This window comes from Protopterus annectens, chromosome 4.part1, assembly GCF_019279795.1.
Source record: "Protopterus annectens isolate FY-2018-M chromosome 4.part1, PAN1.0, whole genome shotgun sequence".
NCBI lineage: Eukaryota > Metazoa > Chordata > Ceratodontiformes > Protopteridae > Protopterus > Protopterus annectens.
Window position 1 is genome coordinate 469,431,645 of NC_056734.1, and position 23,705 is coordinate 469,455,349.

The window sequence follows — 23,705 nt, forward strand, 5'->3', positions numbered from 1 at the left end:
TTAAATCTGCTTTTATACTAACGGCAGTCATATCAGATTTTATTTTGGACTAGGACTGCACTTCTGGAGATGGGTCAAGATTCTGATAGTTGCTGTATGATTCTAAAATTTTGGCTTTGCGACCAAATTCAATCTCTTAGACACAGTAAAATGATAGGAAACATGGTTAAAGGGAGAAATCCAAATGCAAGCTACACACTGAACTTCTAGCCTTTTGTGAGCTCATGGAAATGCAAGAAGCACATCCCACACAAGAAAAATAGATTGATACAAATCAGTGCATTGTTACTCAGTGGTCATGCAAGCATGTTATATGAATCACACTCTCATATAAATGATTGTCTTAATTCTAAAGCCATGTACTAACTGTTGAGAACTGATAAATAGATACTGAATTTGTCAGAGGCTTGATGTATTTATTGTTTATTATTATTTTCATTTGATGATAGGGGTGGAGCACTGATCTCCACCGTCCTTTTACAGACTTTGCCCAGGAGCACTGTCTGATAAAGTGATTTACTCAATAATACGGACAATGAATGCTAAGGGAGTCAAACCCTGAACTGCAGGAAATAGCTCATTAATCCTCTGTGCCAACTGCCAGATCAGGAGATCAATAGATAGATAGAAAGATAGATAGATAGATAGATAGATAGATAGATAGATAGATAGATAGATAGATAGATAGATAGATAGATAGATAGATAGATAGATAGATAGATGATGGGAAAACAATAACTGTCTACCTCACCATGCTGGTCAGTCTCATTTGTTTATATGTCAGGCTTACATACCTTAGAAGATTTGTTAGATTAACATGTACTCACTGTAGTTTCATTTGTGTGACTAAATGCTGGCAAGTGAATAAATGAGCATTTATCTGTCATCAGAATCACAACCAAATAAAATCAGCCATCACTGACTGGCTATAGAGGTGGGAAGATGATCTTGGCCCTGTTTTGGGGGACTTGGAAGGTGGTATGAACAGAAATTAAGACCATCACAACATAAATGCTGCTGATAGCACATGCCAGCTGCATTACTGATATAGCAGCCTCAGCAGGTATTTAAAGGTGTGTAGAAGAAGAGTAGAAGGAGAAGGGGGAAGCACAACCCTCCTCCCCCCACAGGAATATGTGTTTTGTTTAGTCTACATAGTAATTCTGTTTTTTAACTTGGATTTTGAGCAGAATTCTTTCTTTTGATTGACTCTTTAACACAATGAATATTCAGTTTGAAAGATATATATTTCACACAATACTAAAGAAAATGAACTTGTATTACTCCTGCTCTTGTCTGTTTTCATTGATAAAAGCATACTCCTGTATAACAAAAATCCTACCAAATCTTTGAAGTCATCTAGAATGATGGGAATGTAGTAAATGCAGTGCATTTGTGTGGAAATATATCAATTCTTACCATTATTTTGTTCCAATTTCTTTTCTGAAAGATATCAATGAATGTGATGGCAAAAACATCTGTAGCCAGGTGTGTATTAATACAGTCGGAGGTTTCTACTGCAGCTGCTTGACTGGCTACTCCTTGAACCCAGCTGATACAACATCTTGCAGTGGTAAGTCAGCCTGCACTTCTTATATTTCTCATTAATATACCTTTACATTTTAAAATGATACAAGTATGACTCCAGTGTTAATGGATCCTTTATGCAGAGCTGTTGTAAGATACTGAAATTTTAGATTAGGTTAAAATATGCTGAAGTTGTAATTTGCAGTACTGTAGTCGCTGGTCATTATGCTATTCAGCATTAATGAATTGCATATATAATTTTCCAGAAAGATTTTGGTTCCTTTATGAAACAAAAAAATGCATGTTTTCTGACTAAACTTTAATTTATGCCAATATTACTTCAGACAACAGTGAATGCCAGCACTCCAGTAGTTTTGTGCTGTGCAGTTATGTTATATGCTCACATTAGTCCAGAAAGACCAATATTTTTTCTAGTAGCAAAAACAAAATGAAACTCACTGAAAACTTATTCTCAATTTTTTCAAGCTAATAGGAAGAACAAATATCACATTTGTGAAATGTTTTAATAAAAATCCTAATGGCGAATGATCACAGTCAAAATACTGAGCCAATGACAAAGGTGTGTTGTAGTTACCTCCTTATAATATCACTAGCTACAGAAAACATTTATAAATATTTAATAGAAATATGTAATGACACTGTACAGTGTACCATTCTGTTGCACAGATTTTTTTTCCGCTTTTTAGCCAGGCACGCCAGATGATGTGAGTAGTAGATTTATAATAAAGGAGTTATGGCCGAAGTACCATGTCTTGCTACATCAAAACGAAAAACATATAACCAAATACTATAAAGGAAAACAACTATTAATGTAAAAAAAAATTCTTGCAGGGGAATAAAATCCCTAACACCACTCTTGTTGGATGAGCCCCTAAGAATGTTCAACCACTGAGAAAGAGCAAACACCATTGTCTAAAAAAAATATTCTTATTCAAATGCAGCATTTGGTTGAAGAAAACACAGTAGTTGAATTGCAACTGCAGTTAAAAAAACTACATTCCCTATTCTCTAATTCTTATTTCTTTATACCAGCACACAGACTGCAGATGTCATAAAAGGAAACTCACCAAATCAAACTAATAGCAATAGTCTTAACTAGTATTTTAATGAAAATACTGGGTTAAACAACCTGTTCCTCAAAAAAACAGGTTTTAGCTATAATCTGCCTCTTTGTGGCAAAAATACAGAAGCACAGAAAATAGAATCAGGTACCACTGTGTACCTATAAATACAGACACAGAAAATACACTGAATACCTACATTTATTTTGGTAGAAACCTTGGTGAGAATCACAAATAATGTGTATAGAAAACAGTGAAAGTAAATTTGGGACTGGTGTTAGATCAAGTAAAGTAAATTTGGGACTGGTGTTAGATCAAGTAAAGTAAATTTGGGACTGGTGTTAGATCAAGTAACTTAGAGTAGTAACATTGACCTCCATACAGTGGTAACATGGACCTACCTCATCTGAAATATTCATTCATGATTTAGCTATATGCTGGCATGCAGACAGCTTATCAAAGTTTGACTAGTGTCAACTTTTCAGCATGCAGTGTAGTACGTGCAGCTATGAAACTACAGGTATTCCTTGTTGCACAGTCCTAAATATAATTGGCAAAGCTATTACATTTTTTTGTACTTTGGGTTTCTGAAAGTAGTTCTATTAAAATAACATATTATAGTTTAGTTGCTGATGCACTTTTATAGTTTATAGACATATTTTTCAACAGGTAGGCATTTGCAGTTAAATTACTCCATAACAGATTTTGATAAGAGAGGCAAGATCCTACAGTAAGACTTTAAAGCTCCATTCCCTCTGAAATATTCATCTCGCAAAAATGTCATGTATATTCATCTTTACCTGTTGTGCCCAATGTAAAGGAAACTTAAAAACTTTCAAATGCGTAATCTTTTATTTGTTTCATTTTACAACTCCTGTCTTAAGCAAGTAGTTATGTTTTGTACACTATATATTGCAGGCTTTTACCCATGACTTTTGAAGCATTTTGTCTTTCCTTGCATTTTTGATCCTGCTCTTCACAGATTGCCTTTTTCCAGATTATTCACATCAGTTCTGCACAGTTCCACATACCCTTTTATCATCCAAGACTGCTTCATGCTCCTATCCTAACCACATTCCTGCTTACCTCTACATTATTTCCTTTGTAATTGGCTTTCTCCTTCACCTTCAACCACTCCCACATATTAGGTATTTCTGAGATATCACTGAGGAAGAGAATCTGCAGGGTTCAGAAACAGTACCAGATTATTGCTCAAAATAAATCTTCCATACAGAAACCTTTTAACTAGCTATCACATATAGATAGGAGGCAATATGGCACAAGGTCAACTAAAAGCAAGAATGCAGTGTTTTAGACCATGTAATAATCCCAGCCTACCATTGTGGGCCATTTTAAGCCAAGCCAATTTCCCTCAAATTAAAGATGACTCAGAGATTAACTGACTCTGAATAAAACCTCCTCATAATCTACAGACTTAAAAACAAAACTGGGCAAAACCTGTTTAGCGACCCTCCTGCCCAAGCCTGGAATAAACTTCTACTACACATCAGAAATATTATTCACTCTCAGAGTTTCAAGGCTGCTCACAAAGACTTCCTATGCAATTCTTGTCTCTGTCATGGTAACAGGCTCCTACTTCTCTTAGTTCCTTAATCTCTTCTGTCCTCCTCCTCTTCCTCTTATGTCCACCTATTTGCCCCAAGTTTCAACTCTCTCCTCCTACTAGACTTACTACATCTTCTACTCTCTGGTCTCTACTCACCTAGCCACAAATTCCTTCTTTCCTAGCACTGTATGAACTCTCCCATTATTTTGAGTCTTTCTACAACTTCTGATACTGTTAGGCTCTTATATTTTGCTAATGTATCAACCAAAGTGTACTGGTATATGCTTGTTCGTAACTTCTGATGTACAAATGACTATAGCCTGGATTTGTTTCTACTGTTAGACTCTTGTGTCTGCTATTATATCACTCAAATTGCTGAGGTATATGCCTATAAATAACTTCTGATGCAAAAATGTTTCCACTTAGGATCTATTTATACCATTCGTGTGTACACTTCAATTGTTATACTAGTTATATGATTGAATTTGTATAGTATTTGTTTATACTAATTGTGGAGCTTTTCTCCCTAGGCCTCCACTGAAAAAGGGCTTTTACCCAGTCAGACTAACCTGGTCAACAAATGTCAAATAAATAAAAATAAATAAATAAAGATGATTAATCATACTAGACCATATAATTGGAAGAGTGTTCATGTTCAACTTGTGTTACCATATAAGATAAAATCATAGCATTTCATCTTTTTCAAATGAGTCAACAAAATGTTTTCCTTTATGCCTTTTGTATTTTGGATATGCTAACACACTTATTATTCTTCTACTAACATCTGCATTGTTGAGATGTTCCTTAATATCAAAATTACTCCTGGATGTTTTCGTCATATTACAAAATCATCCTGGATCAGCCTGACTTGTAATTGCAATTAGGAAAAAACACGCATAAAATAATTTTCAAAGAGAGAGATACATGTTACATTTCACATAAAAATAGTAAGAAATGTAACATGTTTTTACAAGTCCCCCTGGAATTTGTAATTTATTAAAACAAATTTACTCATTTAAATAATGGGCAGTTGTTACACAACCCTGTTCTTATCTTCTTTTATTGTAATGAATAAAACATTGGCAAAATATACAAAAATACATTCATCTTAAATAATCTTATCTCTTGTTTCTCAGATATATTATTACAAATATTTCACATGCTATATGCAATGTATGAGATCATATTTCTTTCACATACCATGATGTACTTTGTTAAATGACAACTTTTTTGAAAATAGCTTTGTTAAAAATCTTGTTCTTCATGCATATGTAATAATAAAATGAGATAGACAGTCTGACAAAAATGATCATATTACAGAATATGTGAATCATAATTCTCTGCGTAACAATTATTTTCTTCATCTTGGTTTCATTGGCTTTACATAACAACCTGCTCAGAGTACAATTCTATAATCAGAAACAAAATCTTTAAAATCCTGTTACAATCTGTAACACTATATTTCGAGTGTTAAAAATAAAATATTGTCAGAAAAAACTATTTTTATATAACTCATATTCAATTGCTGTGCTTCACAATATCATATTTCACAAATAACCCTTTCTTTTTCTTTTCTGTGTTAAGTATATAGTCCATTAATAAGTAACCCCATGCTTCTGCTGTGTAATTACTAAGTATTAAAAGTCATAGCTCTAGCACATAAAAGTGATACATGAAAATTAACATCTGATACCACTGTCACTGTTACTTGTGGAATAAATAATTCTAACATGGCCAATACAGTAACACATACACACACACACTCTCACACACATACACACACACACACACACACATATATATATATATATATATATATATATATATATATATATATATATATGCAAACTTTGAAACAAATCAAGCCTGATTTGGTATCTTTAAATAACATTTACTAGATGTTTTCTCCATTACTCCTATAACTTGTTTGGTTAGTATGTCACAATAAACATGCCACTTTACTTTTTAAACTAATATTTGAAGAATAACTGTGTTGCTATTCTTTAAACTTAATATTTGGATCATACATTATTAATATTTCATGTTTCATCAACAACCATCCCTTTGAATGAAGGACAAAGATATGACCCAAGCCACATCTAATTGCTTCTGATACATTATATTCAATTTTATAATTAGTGTCACTACTTCCTAAGTATCTCTTAACAGTTCTATAACAGTCTCCATCATATTCATATCAAAGGTGGTTGATGTGTACTCTTAATCAAATGTAATCTAATGAAAAAATCAGCAAATTTTATTGCAACTAGGCTTAATCTATGTCTAAACCAATGGACTGATAAGTATGTCAATGTGTATAGCTATACTCCTATTTTGATTTTGTTTACTTTGTGGCCAGATGACTTCACTTCTACGAGTTTTCCCTCATTTCATCCAACATAACTTTTTGTTAAGTGGCTGTATAAGCATTTTCCTTCAACACCCGCCATTGTCTTAAATAATAATATTGTTTTCCATATTCCTTCTCAAACAAATTAAAAATTACAGATAACACATTACTGTAATTATGTACAAAAATCTGAAAGTATATTTGCTTCATAAAATGTAATCCATCACAGCTCCTTGTAATTTCAGAAAACATAACTCTGTTAGTGAAAAGCCATATGTATATGTGTGTGTGTGTGTGTGTGTGTGTGTGTGTGTGTGTGTGTGTGTGTGTGTGTGTGTGTGCGTATATATATATATATATATATATATATATATATATATATATATATATATAGATATAGATATAGATATAAGTATATATAGATAGATAAAGTATATATATATATATATATATATATATATATATATATATGGGATCTGTACGGATCCCCTTACGGCAACATCACCAAAACAGATTCGGCCAGGCATACTTTCGCGTAAGTATGCCTGTTGCGGAGATAAAACTACAGTGGGGAATAAGGGAAAATTCCCTTTTCCCCACTGTAGTGCGACCTTGGAGTGAGAATATTAAAGCAGGGGTTGTGGGGGATGCAGGGGGGCTTGTCCCCCTGCAAAAACGTAAAGGTAATGTTTTTTTTTTTAACACACTTTAACGAAAGCGCTTTTTCGATGAAGGCACTTTCATTAAAGTGTGTTCGGTGATTGTGGATTCGGACTATTGAACTATCGTTCAATAGTCCTAGATCCAGCTCCATATATATATATATATATATATATATATATATATATATATATATATATATATATATATATATATATATATATATATATATATATATATGGGTCTACTTCAGAAGACTGAAAAAACAAAAGACTGAATCCCAAAATACTGAAAACTCAAAATACTTTTGTGTGATCTTGGAGTTGGTATATAAAATTAGCAGGGGGTGTAGGGGACTTGCCCCTTGCTTTAAAATGTTTTCACTAGTTTGAGTTTTCAGTAATTTGGGATTCAGCCTTTTGGTTTGTCAGTCTTCGCTAATTTTGAAATTCTTTGTGAAAACCAAGTTAACGTGTTCCTTGTGAACTGTAAAATAAACATATTAACATATTATCTGTAACTTTCCTGAAACATCAAATTTCAAATAAGATGCCACTGTTTGAATTTCATTATGTTGTATAAAATGTAAAATTCTCTGTCCGTCAGATTAGTAATTGCTGGATGGCTAAGAGTCAAAGTTAGAATCATTTGATTAACATAATGTAAATTGTACATGTGAACATTATTCCAAACATAAAAATATCTCAAACTCTTTATTGTGTTAGCAATATAACAATTTGTTGTGGTTTAGCCATTCAAATCTTAACTTTATCCAAAGAAATAAAAAATAACAGGTTTCTTCTTGCTATGAGCCTTTGTTATTCTCAGTTCCTTCTCAACTGTCTGATATAAAACTCAACGTTTTCTGGATTTCGGAATGATGGCAACTTTTTAGCATTTTGTCTATATTAATCTGGATATCTGGAAAGCTTTTTTTGAGCTCTGTATGTAGTTACCTTCCACATGATTCTAGAGATATGCATGCTCTTTCTACCTCATCTATCTTCATTGTGAAAGCATGTGAAACAAATACAGCTGTGCTTATTGCCATATAAAGGTTCTGATTAATTAAATTATCGTTTCTTCCCAATTCACATTGAACATCCATTCTCATGATACCAGGAAAAATATGGATTTACTTAAAAATCTTATCTTCTTTCTTATAAAATCATAATAGCTCAAGTGAAAACAAAATATTTTCATTTGGGGGATTTTACTTTATCAAAGGAAAATATTGTCTCAAAATTCAATCATATACTTTTCTTACCCCATGTAGGACTACGGTTTTAAAATGTAGCATTTCACTATGTTATGCAGAATGTATTTAGGCATAGTCAGTGCCAGTATCTGCTGCACCTAAGTTTACAAATTACTTCAAGTGATATCTATTTTGTACAGCTTAATATTAAGTTTTCTGTGCATCACAATTAGAATACCTAACAAAAACTCTGTGTACAAATATGTAATACAGACATTCATACTTTCCTTTCTTGAGTCAGCAAGTACAATACACAATAAATATGCTTTTATAAAAAGTAAGAATTGTCTCAATTTTGCTTCCAGTTGACATTTTGAAATAAATTCAAAAATAATATTCATTTCATACACATCTGAGGCTGTTCAATTAACAAAGATCAAAATTTCACTTTTTCATTCATTTCCTAGAACAAAGAAATCAATTTCATATGCTGTTTAGTAATTATTAATGCTTATTCTTAACAGTAATGCAACTTCATATTGTATCAGCTCTAGCTGTAAAACCTTTTCCTTTTAAAAATTCTGTTAGAGTTACTGAGCATAAAAATTCATAAAGCAGCCTTTTACTAATTTCTGATGCCTGCAAACATATGGAAGCTCATCTTACATGTGTCTAAACGATTTGATTCCCCTTGTAAGTCTAATAATCATATAACCATGCAGTCCTGTAATTGAATTCTGGAAATTACATAACCATGCAGTCCTGTAGCTGAATTCTGGTTTCAAAAGTCATGAAAAGACATAAACTTGTGCAGGTCATTGTAGAATTACACATATAAAATTATTTCATGAATTATTAGCATTAAGCTTGCTATGTTATTTTCATTATTCCAAACAGAATACCAATATCAAATTGTAAACATCAAATGTCAGTTCTCTCTGTTTTTGTTCAGTTACTTATCTTCCCCTGTACTCTCACTAGACACTAAGGTACATGTTTGCCTTGATTTTTTTTTTATTTTGTTTTTTAGATGCTAGTGTAGTTATGTGGTGACTGGTTTTCTTGCTTTGTGGTTTGCTCTTATAGTAAGGCATTTAGAAAATAAATGTATGGTCATAAGATGCCACCTCAGGAGTGGTACCCCTTGTACTTGTATTGTTTAGTAAAGAAGAATTTTTTTTTTTTCAGTTTGAAATATTTGTGCAGGTTTCATGCCAAATACTTCGAAAGACAGAGGAAATAAACTGAAATTGATTAAAATCGAAAAATGTCTCATGCTTCCCATTGATGGAGATTTTGACTTCAAAGTCCTCTTTACATTTGACTCACATAACTCCTAAGGTGGAACCAGTGATTGCTAAGACAGATGATTCCAAACATAATAATAAAAATTAAGCATAAGGCTAAAAAGCAGACAAAGCTCTCTAGACCACTAACCAAAAAAAAAAAAAAAACCCACCAAAATGGATTTTGTCACATGGTTTTGTGATTCTGCTGAGGTACATACAACAATGTCTGTTGCAACTGTTTCTGAGAAGTCTCATATTAAACTTATCATGAATTCTAATCTGACTTTTTTCCTGAAGAAAAGGTCACTCATATCATGGATGTAAGATCACTACCAGTAAGAACACAACCAGTAAGATTCCCAGCTATTCCCATTCCTCCAGCAGAAATTAAGTACAGCAGATTTGTGGGGGGCTTTATTAAAGACCAGGAAAGGATGTCAGCTTTGTCTACTCCCAGTGTAATTGGGAATAGAGGTGCCTTTTCAGTGCTTGATTTTCTGGAAGAACTTTCTATTTTTCTTCATGGATGCTCTCAGTTCCATTACCAGTTTTGAAGATTTCAGTATTAAGCCAACAAATGCCAATGCCAGCTTTAGCAAATGTGTCCATGTCATCTATGCTGTTGACTTGAGGGCCATGATCTTTTAAGATCACTAACTTTGATATCAACCATGCCTTCAAAAGTAATCTCAGTATCACTTTTGCAAGTGTTGATGCAGCCATCAACCTCAAAGTTGGGGGTTAGGTCCATGGGTTTGAGCTTGAAGGTGGTCTTATATAAGTACTGGATTCAACAGGGTAGCCCATTCAGAGTTGAATGCCTCTGTTTCAGGATTTGATTTTTTTTCATTCTGTTGATCACGCTTTTGAAGGTCTGCCCTTCAGGGTTGATTGTGATGCTGTGTCTGTTGTTGCAATGTTAGTCTTGGGAGATTATGGCCTTGGTAGCTGGGGTCAGTACCTTTACCCTCAACAGCTGTATTGGTGCTGATACAGAGAATTCTTCACTTGCTGCTTCCACTAACTGAACCCTTGACAATGTTGTCTGTAACCCAATATGCAGATGTTACATTGCATGGGCCTGTAGCCATTCATCTTGTTGGACCGCAAAAAAAGAGTACGCAGAAGCTTTATGCAGGGTCTCCCCACAGTATCTGCACCTATTACAAGTTTTTTCAACATCCTTGGACCCATTTCCTCCTTTCATTTGAGTCTCCACTTCAGATAGTGAATAAGCCATGGCTCTGCTTTGTCTATCAGGGCTCTCAGGAGTTTCTAGAAAGTATAATGCGGATAGGAGAATGGCCAATACACCCCATGCCTGTTTGTACAAAAGACTATGCAGCTGGAATTTTGGACCCACCTAACCATCTTTGTGGGTTATTCCATATATAAAGAAAAGTGTAATTTTGGTTAAAAATGTATTGAAATGTTCTGGTACTGGGGAACTTATCCTGAAGATAAATCAAACAATTCCCACTTGCTTCAAACTGATTAGATTTACTGGATAGAAGCTCCCAAATCTGATAACATTGTAACTACAACTGGTCTTAAAAAGGGTGGTATCCTGCAGAGTCTAGCTGTTCATCCCTAAAATAGGGAGTCAAGGCTCAGGGACAGACTTTAGACGTGGTCATGTGCCCTGCACTTTCTATTTATGTACCATAAATGCTGCACTGCAAATGGACTCCACTGGGAGCTAGGAGATGAGATGACACAGCCACTGAGCTGACTGCCTGACAACTAATACAGCGACTGTAGTCACATCCATCCACAACCTCATGATGAGATTATTTTACAACTCAGTTAAACAATTAGCCAAGGATACAGGCACAGCTATTATTTTATGTCATCACACATGGTTCCAGTTGATGGGTCTTGTCGAGAATACCAAGATGTCCTTTACAAATGCTACATTTGGTGGGGCAAATACTTTTGGGCCACATTTTAGCATGAATGAGAGTAACTTGAAGAGAAAAAAATGATTACCCTTTTGCTACTAATGTAAATTTTTCAAACCCTGAAGCACTCCTTTTCAATATTGCTGTAGAGATCATGTCAGTTCAGGTTTAAGTATGGCTAAGTTCAACAGAATAATCAGAGGTCCGGATGGAGCAAACATAATGGAATAACCTTCAGAAAGGCTGCCTATCTGGAAGCAGTATTAGTCATTAACAGTTTGAGAACAATAAGCTGGACTCCAGGAAACAATAGCCACAACATCACTGAGACCTTGCTCAACTCTCTGACTTGTATGGCAGTGCAGGATCATCTCTCCTGGCAATTCCAAGTACTATTGCAAATCATGAAAGGACAAAGGAACACGGATAGAATTATCTAGAAACTGTACAGTTGCCTTCCACACCCCTCCAGCTCCATTCTCTTCCCTTGCCAGATAGCCCTATCATCAAAGAGTGAATTGAGAAAAGTTATCTTAAAGTCATGTACAATCCTTTATGTAAAGTAATATTTAACTAAATAAATACTATATACATATGCAGTCATTTGCAAAGATATATTATTTATATGCCAAGTACTTGGATGGATGACAACAGCAAATTACAAAGATCCAATATAGTAATAACATAATTGATATGCAGAGAGTGAAAGAGTAGAATGGATTTTAACAGGGAAGTACACACTAATTTATACTCACATTTTGCTGTCATGTTTCATGTTGTAAGTTCTTCTGACATGTTTGTTGAATGATGCAGTTGATTCGCTGGAAAAGTTCATGTGGCAAAAATGTTCTTTAGGTAGTACTAGACCAAAAGAGGAGCCAGATCTATACAGGCTTCCAATTCAAAGAGGCCCTGTGGTTGTCAAATGTATATGATATATTTTCTTTGCTTATGTTAAAGGAGAAATGAAATGTACGAATGTTTCACATCATCAGCGAAAAGCTTTTGAATTTATACTCAATGTTTCTTTCTTTCTCTTTTTTAACAGACATCAATGAATGTTCTAACAAAAATGGTGGCTGCAGCCAACTTTGTGTTAACAGACCTGGGAGTTATGCTTGTGAATGTAACTCTGGCTATACATTAAATATTGCGAATAAGTCAAAGTGTGATGGTAAGCCTGTCTAATTGTACTTTGTTCGTGTATACACATTTCTATGTCCCAAAATATGTACTTTAGGCAGTTCTTACCAAGCATGTATGCATGATGTATATGAAACACAAGATCAAGGCATGGACACAGTTACTCAGTATGCTAGAAGGGAAGATAATTTTGGAAAAGGTGCCGCTTCCTAATATGGAGGGAATATGTACAGACATGGATGCCTAATGCATGTCTGTTATTAATATCCAAACCAGGCAAACAGTTAGACATTTATGAGAATTAAAAAAATGAGATATGCCCTTTGCTTCTGCACCATAATCTCCTGCCATTGCAGCATATTCATACAACTGAATTTAAACACAAAAAGCTGATAGCTGCTTCTTAGTCTGATCATCTAGAATTGATGTGATGAATTTAGTCAAAAATCTCTGTCTTTAAAAGCAAGCAACTAATTCTACTAATTTTTCAACAAAACATGAGCTTCTTTGATTGCAAATCTAAAAGTAATAGCAAAGTAGCAAAATAGAAATGCATTTTCTACAGCTGTTAGCATTTAACTCTGCTATAGCCATAACACCATTTCTTTGGGATCTTTTAATAAAACACAATGGAATAATATGTCAACAATGTGATATAAGTATGTAGTAAAACATTCTATCTTTATTAAAGACTTGCCTTTTTAATGTATACGTATAAGAGTTTGTGAGTGTGTTCTATCCAAATGGCAGATACAGCATGACCTGAGAAAAAACTTCTTGACGATAACTGGGATTTTTACTGCAAGATTAAGGGGTTACATTTTCACAAATTAATATTGACATAGTGTATATTAAGCTGATACAGCCATAAGCCATATGCACTCAATTATTTACTAGTCAAATGTTTGTCTAAATATGTATGCAAATTAGGATACAGTTAGAAAAGCAGTGAAATTTGTAAATATTTGTGTTGATATTTAAACAGATTTCATGAGTTTCTTTCAAACCTACAGAGATAATGATACTTGAAAATTTCTTTTTCAGATAATCTTTCATCAGAATGCTGATACATATAAATACAGAAAGAAAACGTAGTTTTTTTGGAAATTCACTAATAAAACACAATACTGATTTTGGATTATGTAAATGTTGTAATTCTGCAGTAGTTTTTTGGTTTCTGTCAGTACATGGGACATTACTGGAACTGTTCATAGGACAGATATTCAATCTACCCATCCACCTTTCAGAATAAATTAGGATTCATTCATGTATATTATACCATAAATGTGAGCACAGTTTCTGAATATATGCTAAACATTTGGTGAAAAGTGTATTAACTATGTTATTTATAAACATTGCAACATCTTTATCAAGGTTGCATTACTAGAAAAAGCAACTGTGTGAAATCTCTACTCCATAAATTGATCTATTGCTTGCATAGAAATGTGTTGCCTTTTTTATCATTTTTCTACTTGCGATCACTTGCACTGGCCTATGATTTGATAAGGACAGTTTAAAGACATAATTTTAATTTAATTCGTAATAGTCAGCCCAAATATACACTCCACACTCTAAGAGTACGTTGTCTCTCATTTTTTTTTTTTTGCTGTTTTATATCTGCTTATATATCATGATGAAAACAAATCTGAACATCCCGATTAACTATATTACTCATTTCTCATATTTAAGCAAATGTCCACCAAATTGCCAAATGTACTGCTTAATAACGTATTGAAAACAAAGACTTGCATCCCAATTCCAAAACAAAAAAAAACATACAAGTGATGAAATAATATAATGTTACTGCTATTCAGAGCGACCTTGCCACTCTGAATAATTAATTGTTGGAACTGTTTTTTTTTTTTGTTTGTTTTTTGAAATTTGCATCTATAGCTATGTCACTAGGCTACCTCCTCTTGATAATTTCAGAAGGAAGATGGCTTGATAATTTAATCTCACTTTTGAATGACATGAAATTGACTATTGCCGAAAGAATTTTTCAGAAGGATGGTAGTACCTTGGAATAAATGTCAGACATATGCTTACACTTTTATACTCAATAATATCAGCAGTCAGTTTATCTACTGTTTTACTTACGCTTTTTTAATTGGTGTTACTAGGTTTTTTCTGACATTGCCTCTTTCTCTAGCTTAGTACAATATTAGGTATAATTTATGTAATACAGCAAATTATTACTGATAACGCAGGAAAAATGTGATGTATTTTCAGATGTACTTTGCAGTTCTTGTCTTTTTTACATGCTTACTATTTCGAGCTTAGAGCCCCCAATTATACATAATGCATATGCATGGATATTTGCACATTATTTAATATAGGCATATCTATATATGGGTCTATGTCATTTGAATGAATCCCCAGTGATATTGGTCAAGAAGTAAGTGAAAAAAAAATGTTACCATGATTTGACAAGAACATTAATATTAAAACCACTTCATCACCTGAAACAGAGAGCAGTAGATATCAATACATACATGGACATTAAGGCATTGTATTTTGATCTAGAAATATAGATGTTCAAAGAGGAAAAGATGTGCTCGTTATATATATTTTTTATGTATATTTTTGTTTTCATTTTGTCTACTGGGATCATCTGACTAAGCTTTTGTGAAGGTCCACAAACAAAAATGATTTGTATTTACATACGTTAGTACAATTACTGAGTTAAAAAAAAAAAGAATACAAAGCCAAAGGATACAATGCAGCGAAGTGATACTGGAGACATGGGCTAAGCATGATTTTAAGAGAGCAGTGATAACAAATTTAGTAAAATATATTATACACAGAACATTGTTTTGGCTTTTGATCCTATCAATCCATCTATCTGTCTATGTATCTGTATATCTATCTATCTATCTAAATCTGTGGGATCATAGAGGTCTAGCAGGATTACATATTTCTACAAGCTTGTTAATAATAGGGTGTTTTTTATGTTTATCAACTACACTGAATATGTTGATTTTAGAGATAACCAATGTGCTTTTCAGTTTAAGCCAGTTTGCTGTCCTTAGAGTTATGCAGTTATGGTCTTTACTAGTTAATTTAGTAGCAAATCTTGCAATTGTAGTATAGGTTTGTTTGAGTTTCTGAAACTGAGTTTTTGCAACACTGGTAAATATTATCACCTGCATACGTTAGGCTGGAAGAAAGACGGTCATGGTTGTTGTTAACACAGCTTCTTTAGTAGGTATTTTTTTTTATTTTTATATGATGTGGGTTTTAAGTATAATATAGACTATGTGTTGGCCATATTTTATGTGATTGTCATTAATTATGCCTAGCAGCTTAGTATGAGGTGTGTTTTCAGTCCTGGTTTTGTTAAAAGATGTAATTTGGAAGTGTGGACAGGCTCATAGTTTGGCAGGCATGAACAGGATTAATTTGGCTTTATTTGTATTCAGTAGTATGTTCCAGTCTGTAATCCACTTTCAATATCACATAAGGACTGTTAAGCTGTGATTTGATTTGTAATGGATGGTGGATAGCAGATGCACACATTAGGGTAGAAACTTCTAAGTGTTGTATGACAGAGGTAGTTTGGAATGTTTCACATGTAGCATTAATTAAATATTAAAATGTAAAGGTCCTTGTATAGACCCTTGAGGGACACTATCAAGGACTGTTTGAAAAGATGAGTAAGAGCCTTACCATGGGACCAAATGAGATCTGTTACTGAGTTAGTTTAATAACCAAGTTATTTTACTTCTTCCGAAATCTCGATAAGTTAATGCATATGCACTGGATCTGCAAATGACAACTCTCATTGTAGATGAACGCCAACACTTTCTTCTTAGACAGTCCTTTCCATCTTTTACCTTTCATAGTAACAGTCATCACAATTGAGTAAGGTCAGAAGAGATATTACAGTGGGCAGAAAGCTCAATGTGTCCTGTACATCATCAGAACTCTCTGTATATTTACTTACTAGAGATGACAACAGTCCTTCTGACTCTGCAGACCTTTCCATACACCCTTCCTACAGGAGGCTTGATCACAAAGACAGCGCAGCAGTAGTATTGCTCATCAACAGCCAAGGAGAAGCTCAATCCTAACCCTTTGGTCGTAGCGGTGAGAAAATGAGAGAGTAAGAATGGGCTACATCTACAAACTGTTTTCTGGATGCAGTCCATATTCTTTTGAAGTCCAATTCATTAGCAGATAAATTGAGGGGGTACCTGAAATTAACCCATAATTAGATCACTCGAGTAAACAATGAACAAACAAACAAGGAGGTGGAGGAAAGGAACAGATACTGTAGCAGTGATCATTCTAACATCTACTATTATGGAAAGCTTGCTTACACAACTGAACTATGTTCATCATATTGATCACTGCTGTAGAAGCCTTTGCTATATGCATACTACTCCATCACAACCTAAGTGACAAGTTTATTTGAGCTTAGGGTGAGAAATTACTTTGTATTTAAAATGCTGGACTGCAACATGAGCTTATCACTGTTCAGCTAAGAAATATCCTTGAGAAACACTGTTGCTCTGGGATGAACTTTGATCCAAAGGAGACACTTGAAAATAATTTAGTAGATGCAAGCACTTATCTCTCACTTCAGTGACTCACTAAGGTTCTCTTATAGTTTATCCTCATGGCTTATTGGCCCTGTCAGATTTTGTTTCCCTTTTCTTCTGCCAAATCTATTGAAAAAGACCATGTTATTGAAATCAACAAAGAATTTTCTTTGCCATCTTTTTAGTAAGGCACAGCAAAAAATTACTCTCTGTAGTTTGTGAATTTGTTTCTCCACTTCCAGTATTTGGCAGTGGTCTATAATTTCATGGTAGAGTTGTATCCATTCTTTGTTCCACTCAGAAGCCCATTACTAGAAAACAATAAAGAACCAAAATAACACATTTCTTGGTCTGAGCAGTGTTATAGGCCTTAGACTATTTCTCTGCTACTATCCTTGCATTACTTGACCTTTTATCAAGCATCCTTAAAACAGTTTTAAGTCATTCTCCAATTGTTCATATGGATGCCATTTCTAACTTTTTCCGGTAATAGGATGGCTTTTCATTTGCTTCCCTAAAAGGTTCTGCAGAATTTCTTTAAGGTGACTTTCCTGTTGAAGCCTTCATTGTATGACCCAGTTTCTCCTTTAGACTTGTTATTTTATTTTCATTTTCAGTCTCCTTTTGAACCAGTCTATGTTTTCTGCCATAAGAATTTTTGAACTTCACACTCTTTCCATTAACCTTCCTTATTTGGTCTTTCATAGTGATAGGATTACTGTTGGAACAAATTCTTCCTTTATTCCTAAAGTAGCAGCCACAGCTAACTAAAACCAATACATTCTTTGCCTGTTTTTTTTTTCCATTATATGCTTTCTGTTGGAATACCTACTGTCCTGAATCGATGTCCACTACTTTTTAAAGTAGCACTTGGATGGAACCAAGTCACACAAATGTTTCTTTCATTTATTTTCTTAATTGTTGGACCACAATGTATACAGAGTTACCCTTGTCCATTGTCTATTCAGCTGCATTAAATTTTGTCACATTACACTTGGTAAGCCTTTACCCCCATTTTCTAAGGCTCACTATAGTACTGCTATGGCTACTATGCCAGCTAAAATAAAATGCTACTGTCAAAATCACGTGTACAGTAGCTATATTATTACCAGCTAGTTTTGCAAAATTACAGTAACTTGGATCTGATCTACAGGTGAAGATTTACCTTTGGGAATACCTTTATTGGGGTGTTCTCGTGTAAAGCTTAGGATTCCTGTGAATTTACAGAGGACAGTTCCACTCTTATCAGATAATAAATTTATGAACTTAATAGAATAATAGATCTGTAGTAGGAGCAGATCCATCCTTCTTAATGACTTAACACACTTTTACTTCCTTTGGCTGAGATAGTCTTGTTAGCGACATATAACATATGTAAATGAGGATTCTGTTTTTGTTAATATAGCTTCTTCATATGTGAAGAGGGAGAGCTGTATGGTGCATTATAGGTGAAGTCACATTCTAAATCATCTTGTGGAAAATGAACTGCTGAGCAGTTATAATGTCTGCAGCCTTATTAGTCTTATAAGATTTTTAGAGGCGGGACCCACTCTTACAGATCAGTCTAACATTTTGGCAAGTATATAACTTTTGTTTCCTGCATTTACATAAATAATAGTTGGTATCTTATTTTTAGAGCTAAAAATAGGCAATGGAGATGACTACATGGTGAGAATGTGGTTACTTCTGCTGCTAATGCAAAAATAATGCAGGAGGAGGGGGGCTAGGCCCTGTACATCTATGGTGTGCTAATAGCATTCCATGTTACATATATGATGTACTAATTTTATGTTACATCTATGGCTTACTAACAGCATTCCATGTTACACCTAGGATGTACTAACAGCATTCCATATTATGCCTATGATGTACTAACAGCATTCCATGTTACACCTATGATGTGATAACAGCATTCCATACAACTATGATGTTCTAACAGCATTCCATGTTACACCTATGTTGTGCTAACAGCATTCCATGTTACACCTATGATGTGATAACAGCATTCCATGTTACACCTATGATGTGCTAACAGCATTTCTTGTTATACCTGTGATGTACTAACAACATTCCATGTTCAATATGAAGAAATGCAGTATCCCACCCACTGGGAAGAATAGTGTGAAAGATTATTATAAAAAAATCAATGGTCATATATGCAAAATAGTCACTGTTGAGAGGTGCCTAAGGATACATGAAGATTAAAATCTTAGATTTGATCAAAATATCTCTGCAGTGATTATGAAGACAACTAGGACAGTTTATCTAAGACCAAACAGAATATTAGGACAATTCAGTGTGAAATAACTATCACTGTATAACAACACTGATTTGGACAATAACACACTATAACCCATCTTTTTAGATATACCTTACAAAACACCTTATATATCTAAAATAATTTCTAAAGTTTCTCAAAAAATTTCTCACAAAGAAAAATTGTTTTGCCACACAATTTACACTGATAGGTTATAAAATACTCAGTGCTGTACTGGTTCCTGTGGGAGGCAGAGTTCTATTTCCATTCCAAAAGTTTTTTTAGATCAGTTCTTTGTCAATATTGTTTACGAAGAACAGTCTATGAGGATAAGCAAGCAATAATACCTAACAGGGTGGGTGTTATTGGGGAAAATACTGCCCACCAAGGGGGTGTTGTGAGGACTGACACCACAGATGTTTAGATAATGGGCTATGTGTTAAATTGTTTCATATTTGCTTTTATATTAAAATATATATATATATATATATATATATATATATATATATATATATATATATATATATATATATTAGTGAAAATAATTTCTGCTGTAATGTGCAATTGTTACTGGAGGAAGTATTTTACATACAAAATATAACTTACACACATGCAAACACACACAGATGCACACACATGCGCACACACACACACACACACACACACACACACACACACACACACACACACACACACACACACACTCTCTCTCTCTCTTTCTCTCTTTTCCTTGGTGTCCATGTCTTGAACACATAATAAGCTGGTTATGACTGGAGACTCGATCATAATTTCTGTGTTTTCATACAGTATCAAACAACTAAGAAATGCAGTGCAAATTAATATATGTTATACATCTTGTGGAGTAAAGAATGCACAACTATAAAGAGAAAGAAAAAACATCATATAGCATATCTGTGTAACATACATCCAGAAAGGCCATAGCAATTTTTGTCTGTCATTATGCAATGAGTAGAGAGAGGTCTGAACTTCAAAAGTATTCAAGGAAATACTGCTTCAGCAAAAGAAATGAACAGATATGACATCACCTAATAGAGAGTGTCACAGACAAAATGTTGTATTAAGATGCAAGCACATAATGGACAGAGATAAAATACTAAGGTGAGAAAATGCAGTATTTAGCCAGACGATAAGTGGTTCTGCTATGGACCTGAGTTTTCTGTAGTAACATTCAGTGTTTCTTAAATTCTTCTGTAAGGAAATTCATGAATATCATTTAAGGTGAACTGGTTGTCACTGCAACATGTTTTGTTACCATATGCAACAGATTTAAGCTGTTAATCAAACCAATTGTTTTCTTTTAAAATTAGAATTATGTGACATATTTCATAAAGATCTACAGAATTAAGAAAACCAAACTGTAAAATAAATAAATAAATACATAAATAAACAAAAACAAGACTGATTCAAGCATAATGGTTAAAGTCTATTTATTTTGTCTGAAGATTACAATAAAATGATATAATGCACTTCTATTTACATTAATGCTTTGTTTTATTTTAGATGTGAATGAATGCCTCAATAACCCTTGTAACCATGGTAGTACCTGTACAAACACTCCCGGGTCCTACAGCTGTATCTGTGTACCAGGATGGACTGGGCAGGGCTGTTTCACAGGTTAATACTCCAACTTGTTCATAATTTAAATAATCAGGATGCATGTGATGATGCAGCATACAGATACCTTTATGTTACGAAACCTACCTCTTTAAATAACAGAATATAGACACTTATTGTTTGTTTGCAACATTAGCACATGATTTCATCTGCAGGATCACTGTCCATGTTAACCTTCCACAAGAGGAAAACCTCTGTGGTAACAAAAGGCTTCCACATAATGCTAAACCTTTCAGAATCCCAGACGTAGACTCCGCAAAAAATGAGAACACTAAATCTTTGTTTTATTCACAGAAACTGATAATACCTTCCATTGTGTTAAATTCTGCTTGGATATTATCTTATGCAACAGAAGTGGACTTACTTTCAATGTACTTGTTGAACAGTGTACTTTTAAAGTATTATAAGAGATTTGTTCACAGGAGATTAATTCTCATTTCGTTTACAGATATAGATGAATGTAAATCATCTCATTGTATGAAAGGCTCGTGTATAAACACTGTTGGCTCTTTCCAATGTAATTGCAGACCTGGATGGACTGGTACTCTCTGCAACAAAGGTATAGCAATATAAATTTGTAAGGTCAAAACCTTTATTTCTAGTGGTAAATATGAAGTGTTTTAAAAGTTTTTTAACATCATAAAACCAAGATAATATTTTAAAGAAAATTCTATTTAATTATGAATTCATTATTATTATATATTCTTCTTTTTACATTATTGTACTGAATACTATTTTTTTACATATGATATTCTCACATTTTCTAGTATGCTAAATGTCATAGTAAATCAGAGAGATGGTTTCATATGTATACTTTTTTGGCTGGCATAGACAGTTCAGGCTGACTGGTAAAAAGATGCCATGTGGGTTTTTGGCTTCTGTTCACCATTATCACCAACATAACCAAGTATCACTTTTTACATCTGAAACGTACTTACACTGACATAGAAGACTTGAATTCTAAATTTGATGACCTGGAAATAATTTTCATAACAGGATATATAAAATGGGACTATCTAGCAGTCTTACTAATGTGTATAACAATTTCCTAGAGATGATAGAGCACTGCTGGGACAGGTCTGCTGTCCCCAGAAATTTTATAGGCCTTGTTCGTGACACTTTGAAATTTCATGATAGTCTTTTGCAGCACTGGTCTATTTTGATATTTGATTATTTTTGTGGTATGTTTTACCTGAGTATTGTGCTTTCAGTTGTAGGTGGGGTAAGAGTTTATCTCAACACTGTTTTAGATTTAGATAATTAGGTGATACTGTGATATCCCAGAAATTGGGAGAACAAGTTCAACAAGAGTCATTTGGCATTTGCATGTATTGTAGACTGATCTGCAAAACAAGACAACGTCCTTCTAAAAATATCAGTCTTATATATAACTTACAGCAGGTCAGAAACGTGTAGGACTGGGTTACTGTGCGTGTGATTATTTCTATGTTAGAAGGACAAAAGGACTGTATTTATTTCATATAGTGGCGTATCTTATTGATACATAGTGCCATCTTATTAATAATGCCTTGCATAAGGACACTCAAGTCCACTCCTCAGATATTTCTACATTTGCAGGTCTGGAATGAATAATTCAGAAGTGACTTAAAAAACTTGTTGAACTTCCATTTTCATACACAACAAAAATACTTGTAGGGTGATTTGAGGTCACTATTGTAATCCAGATTCAGTGACAATTTATGATGTCCTCAGCATTGTGTGTGTGTGTGTGTGTGTGTGTGTGTGTGTGTGTGTGTGTGTGTGTGTGTGTGTGTGTGTATGTGTGTGTCTGTGTGTCTGTGCTTGCAAGTGTTCTTGCATGTACATGCATGTAAATATGCATAAATTACAAGACTGGGTATAAAAATGGGTAATCTGCATTTAAATCTCTGCTGCCGTCCCCTCTTCCTAACTTTGTCATGTAATGCATAGCAGGGTAGGGGAGAAAACCAAAAAAATACAAACCATCCCTGATGGCTGTCTGGCTGATTACCTTCTCATCCAGGGAATGTGCTCATTGAACAAAAGAAGGGCAAATGGTCATCAGGCAGCAGGGGCAAAAATATGGACAAAAATGCACAAGGAAGTAGTAAAGAAACTTCCATGTATTAGCCAGTAAAGAATTATTATTTATTACTTGCCATGAAATAAAAAGAATATCCTAGTTCCAGGGTCTTTAGGGCATTTGTTCCTCATCTGGCAGATCATCAAGAGTGAAGACGATGGAGGAACCTCTGTGGAATAGAGGGATAAATCCCTGAATATATTGCAGGGGAACATAACCTGAATAGTGATATAGATGCCAGCAAGAGATGGGGGGAGAGAATGGGAGTGAGTGGACTTTCCCAGCTTGTCCATCTTTGGGGAGGGAGAGTCCCTGCGAACCACATGGGTGGCACCATGCAGAAGCAGTAAGTGAATACCTTGAGCAGCTTGAGCCTGCTGAGGCTGCCCTTCCATGTGCATGATGAGCTATGGAGAATGCAGAGTGGGAAAGCCCATGTCTTCTCAGAGGGCAGCTATAGTGGAGCCAAACATACCTCTCAACCTCTCAG

The 23,705-nt window shown here is 34.2% G+C and overlaps 1 protein-coding gene across 1 annotated transcript in view; it reads left to right on the forward strand.

The window, feature by feature from the left end:
• Nucleotides 1-23,705, forward strand: part of LOC122801232 (mucin-like protein) — a 468,953-nt gene that overhangs the window by 65,010 nt on the left and 380,238 nt on the right. Inside the window, exons 6-9 of the mRNA XM_044070784.1 lie at nt 1,451-1,573; nt 12,623-12,748; nt 21,037-21,150; nt 21,599-21,709. Coding sequence (XP_043926719.1) covers nt 1,451-1,573; nt 12,623-12,748; nt 21,037-21,150; nt 21,599-21,709 — 474 coding nt within the window. The remainder of the gene's footprint in view (nt 1-1,450; nt 1,574-12,622; nt 12,749-21,036; nt 21,151-21,598; nt 21,710-23,705) is intronic.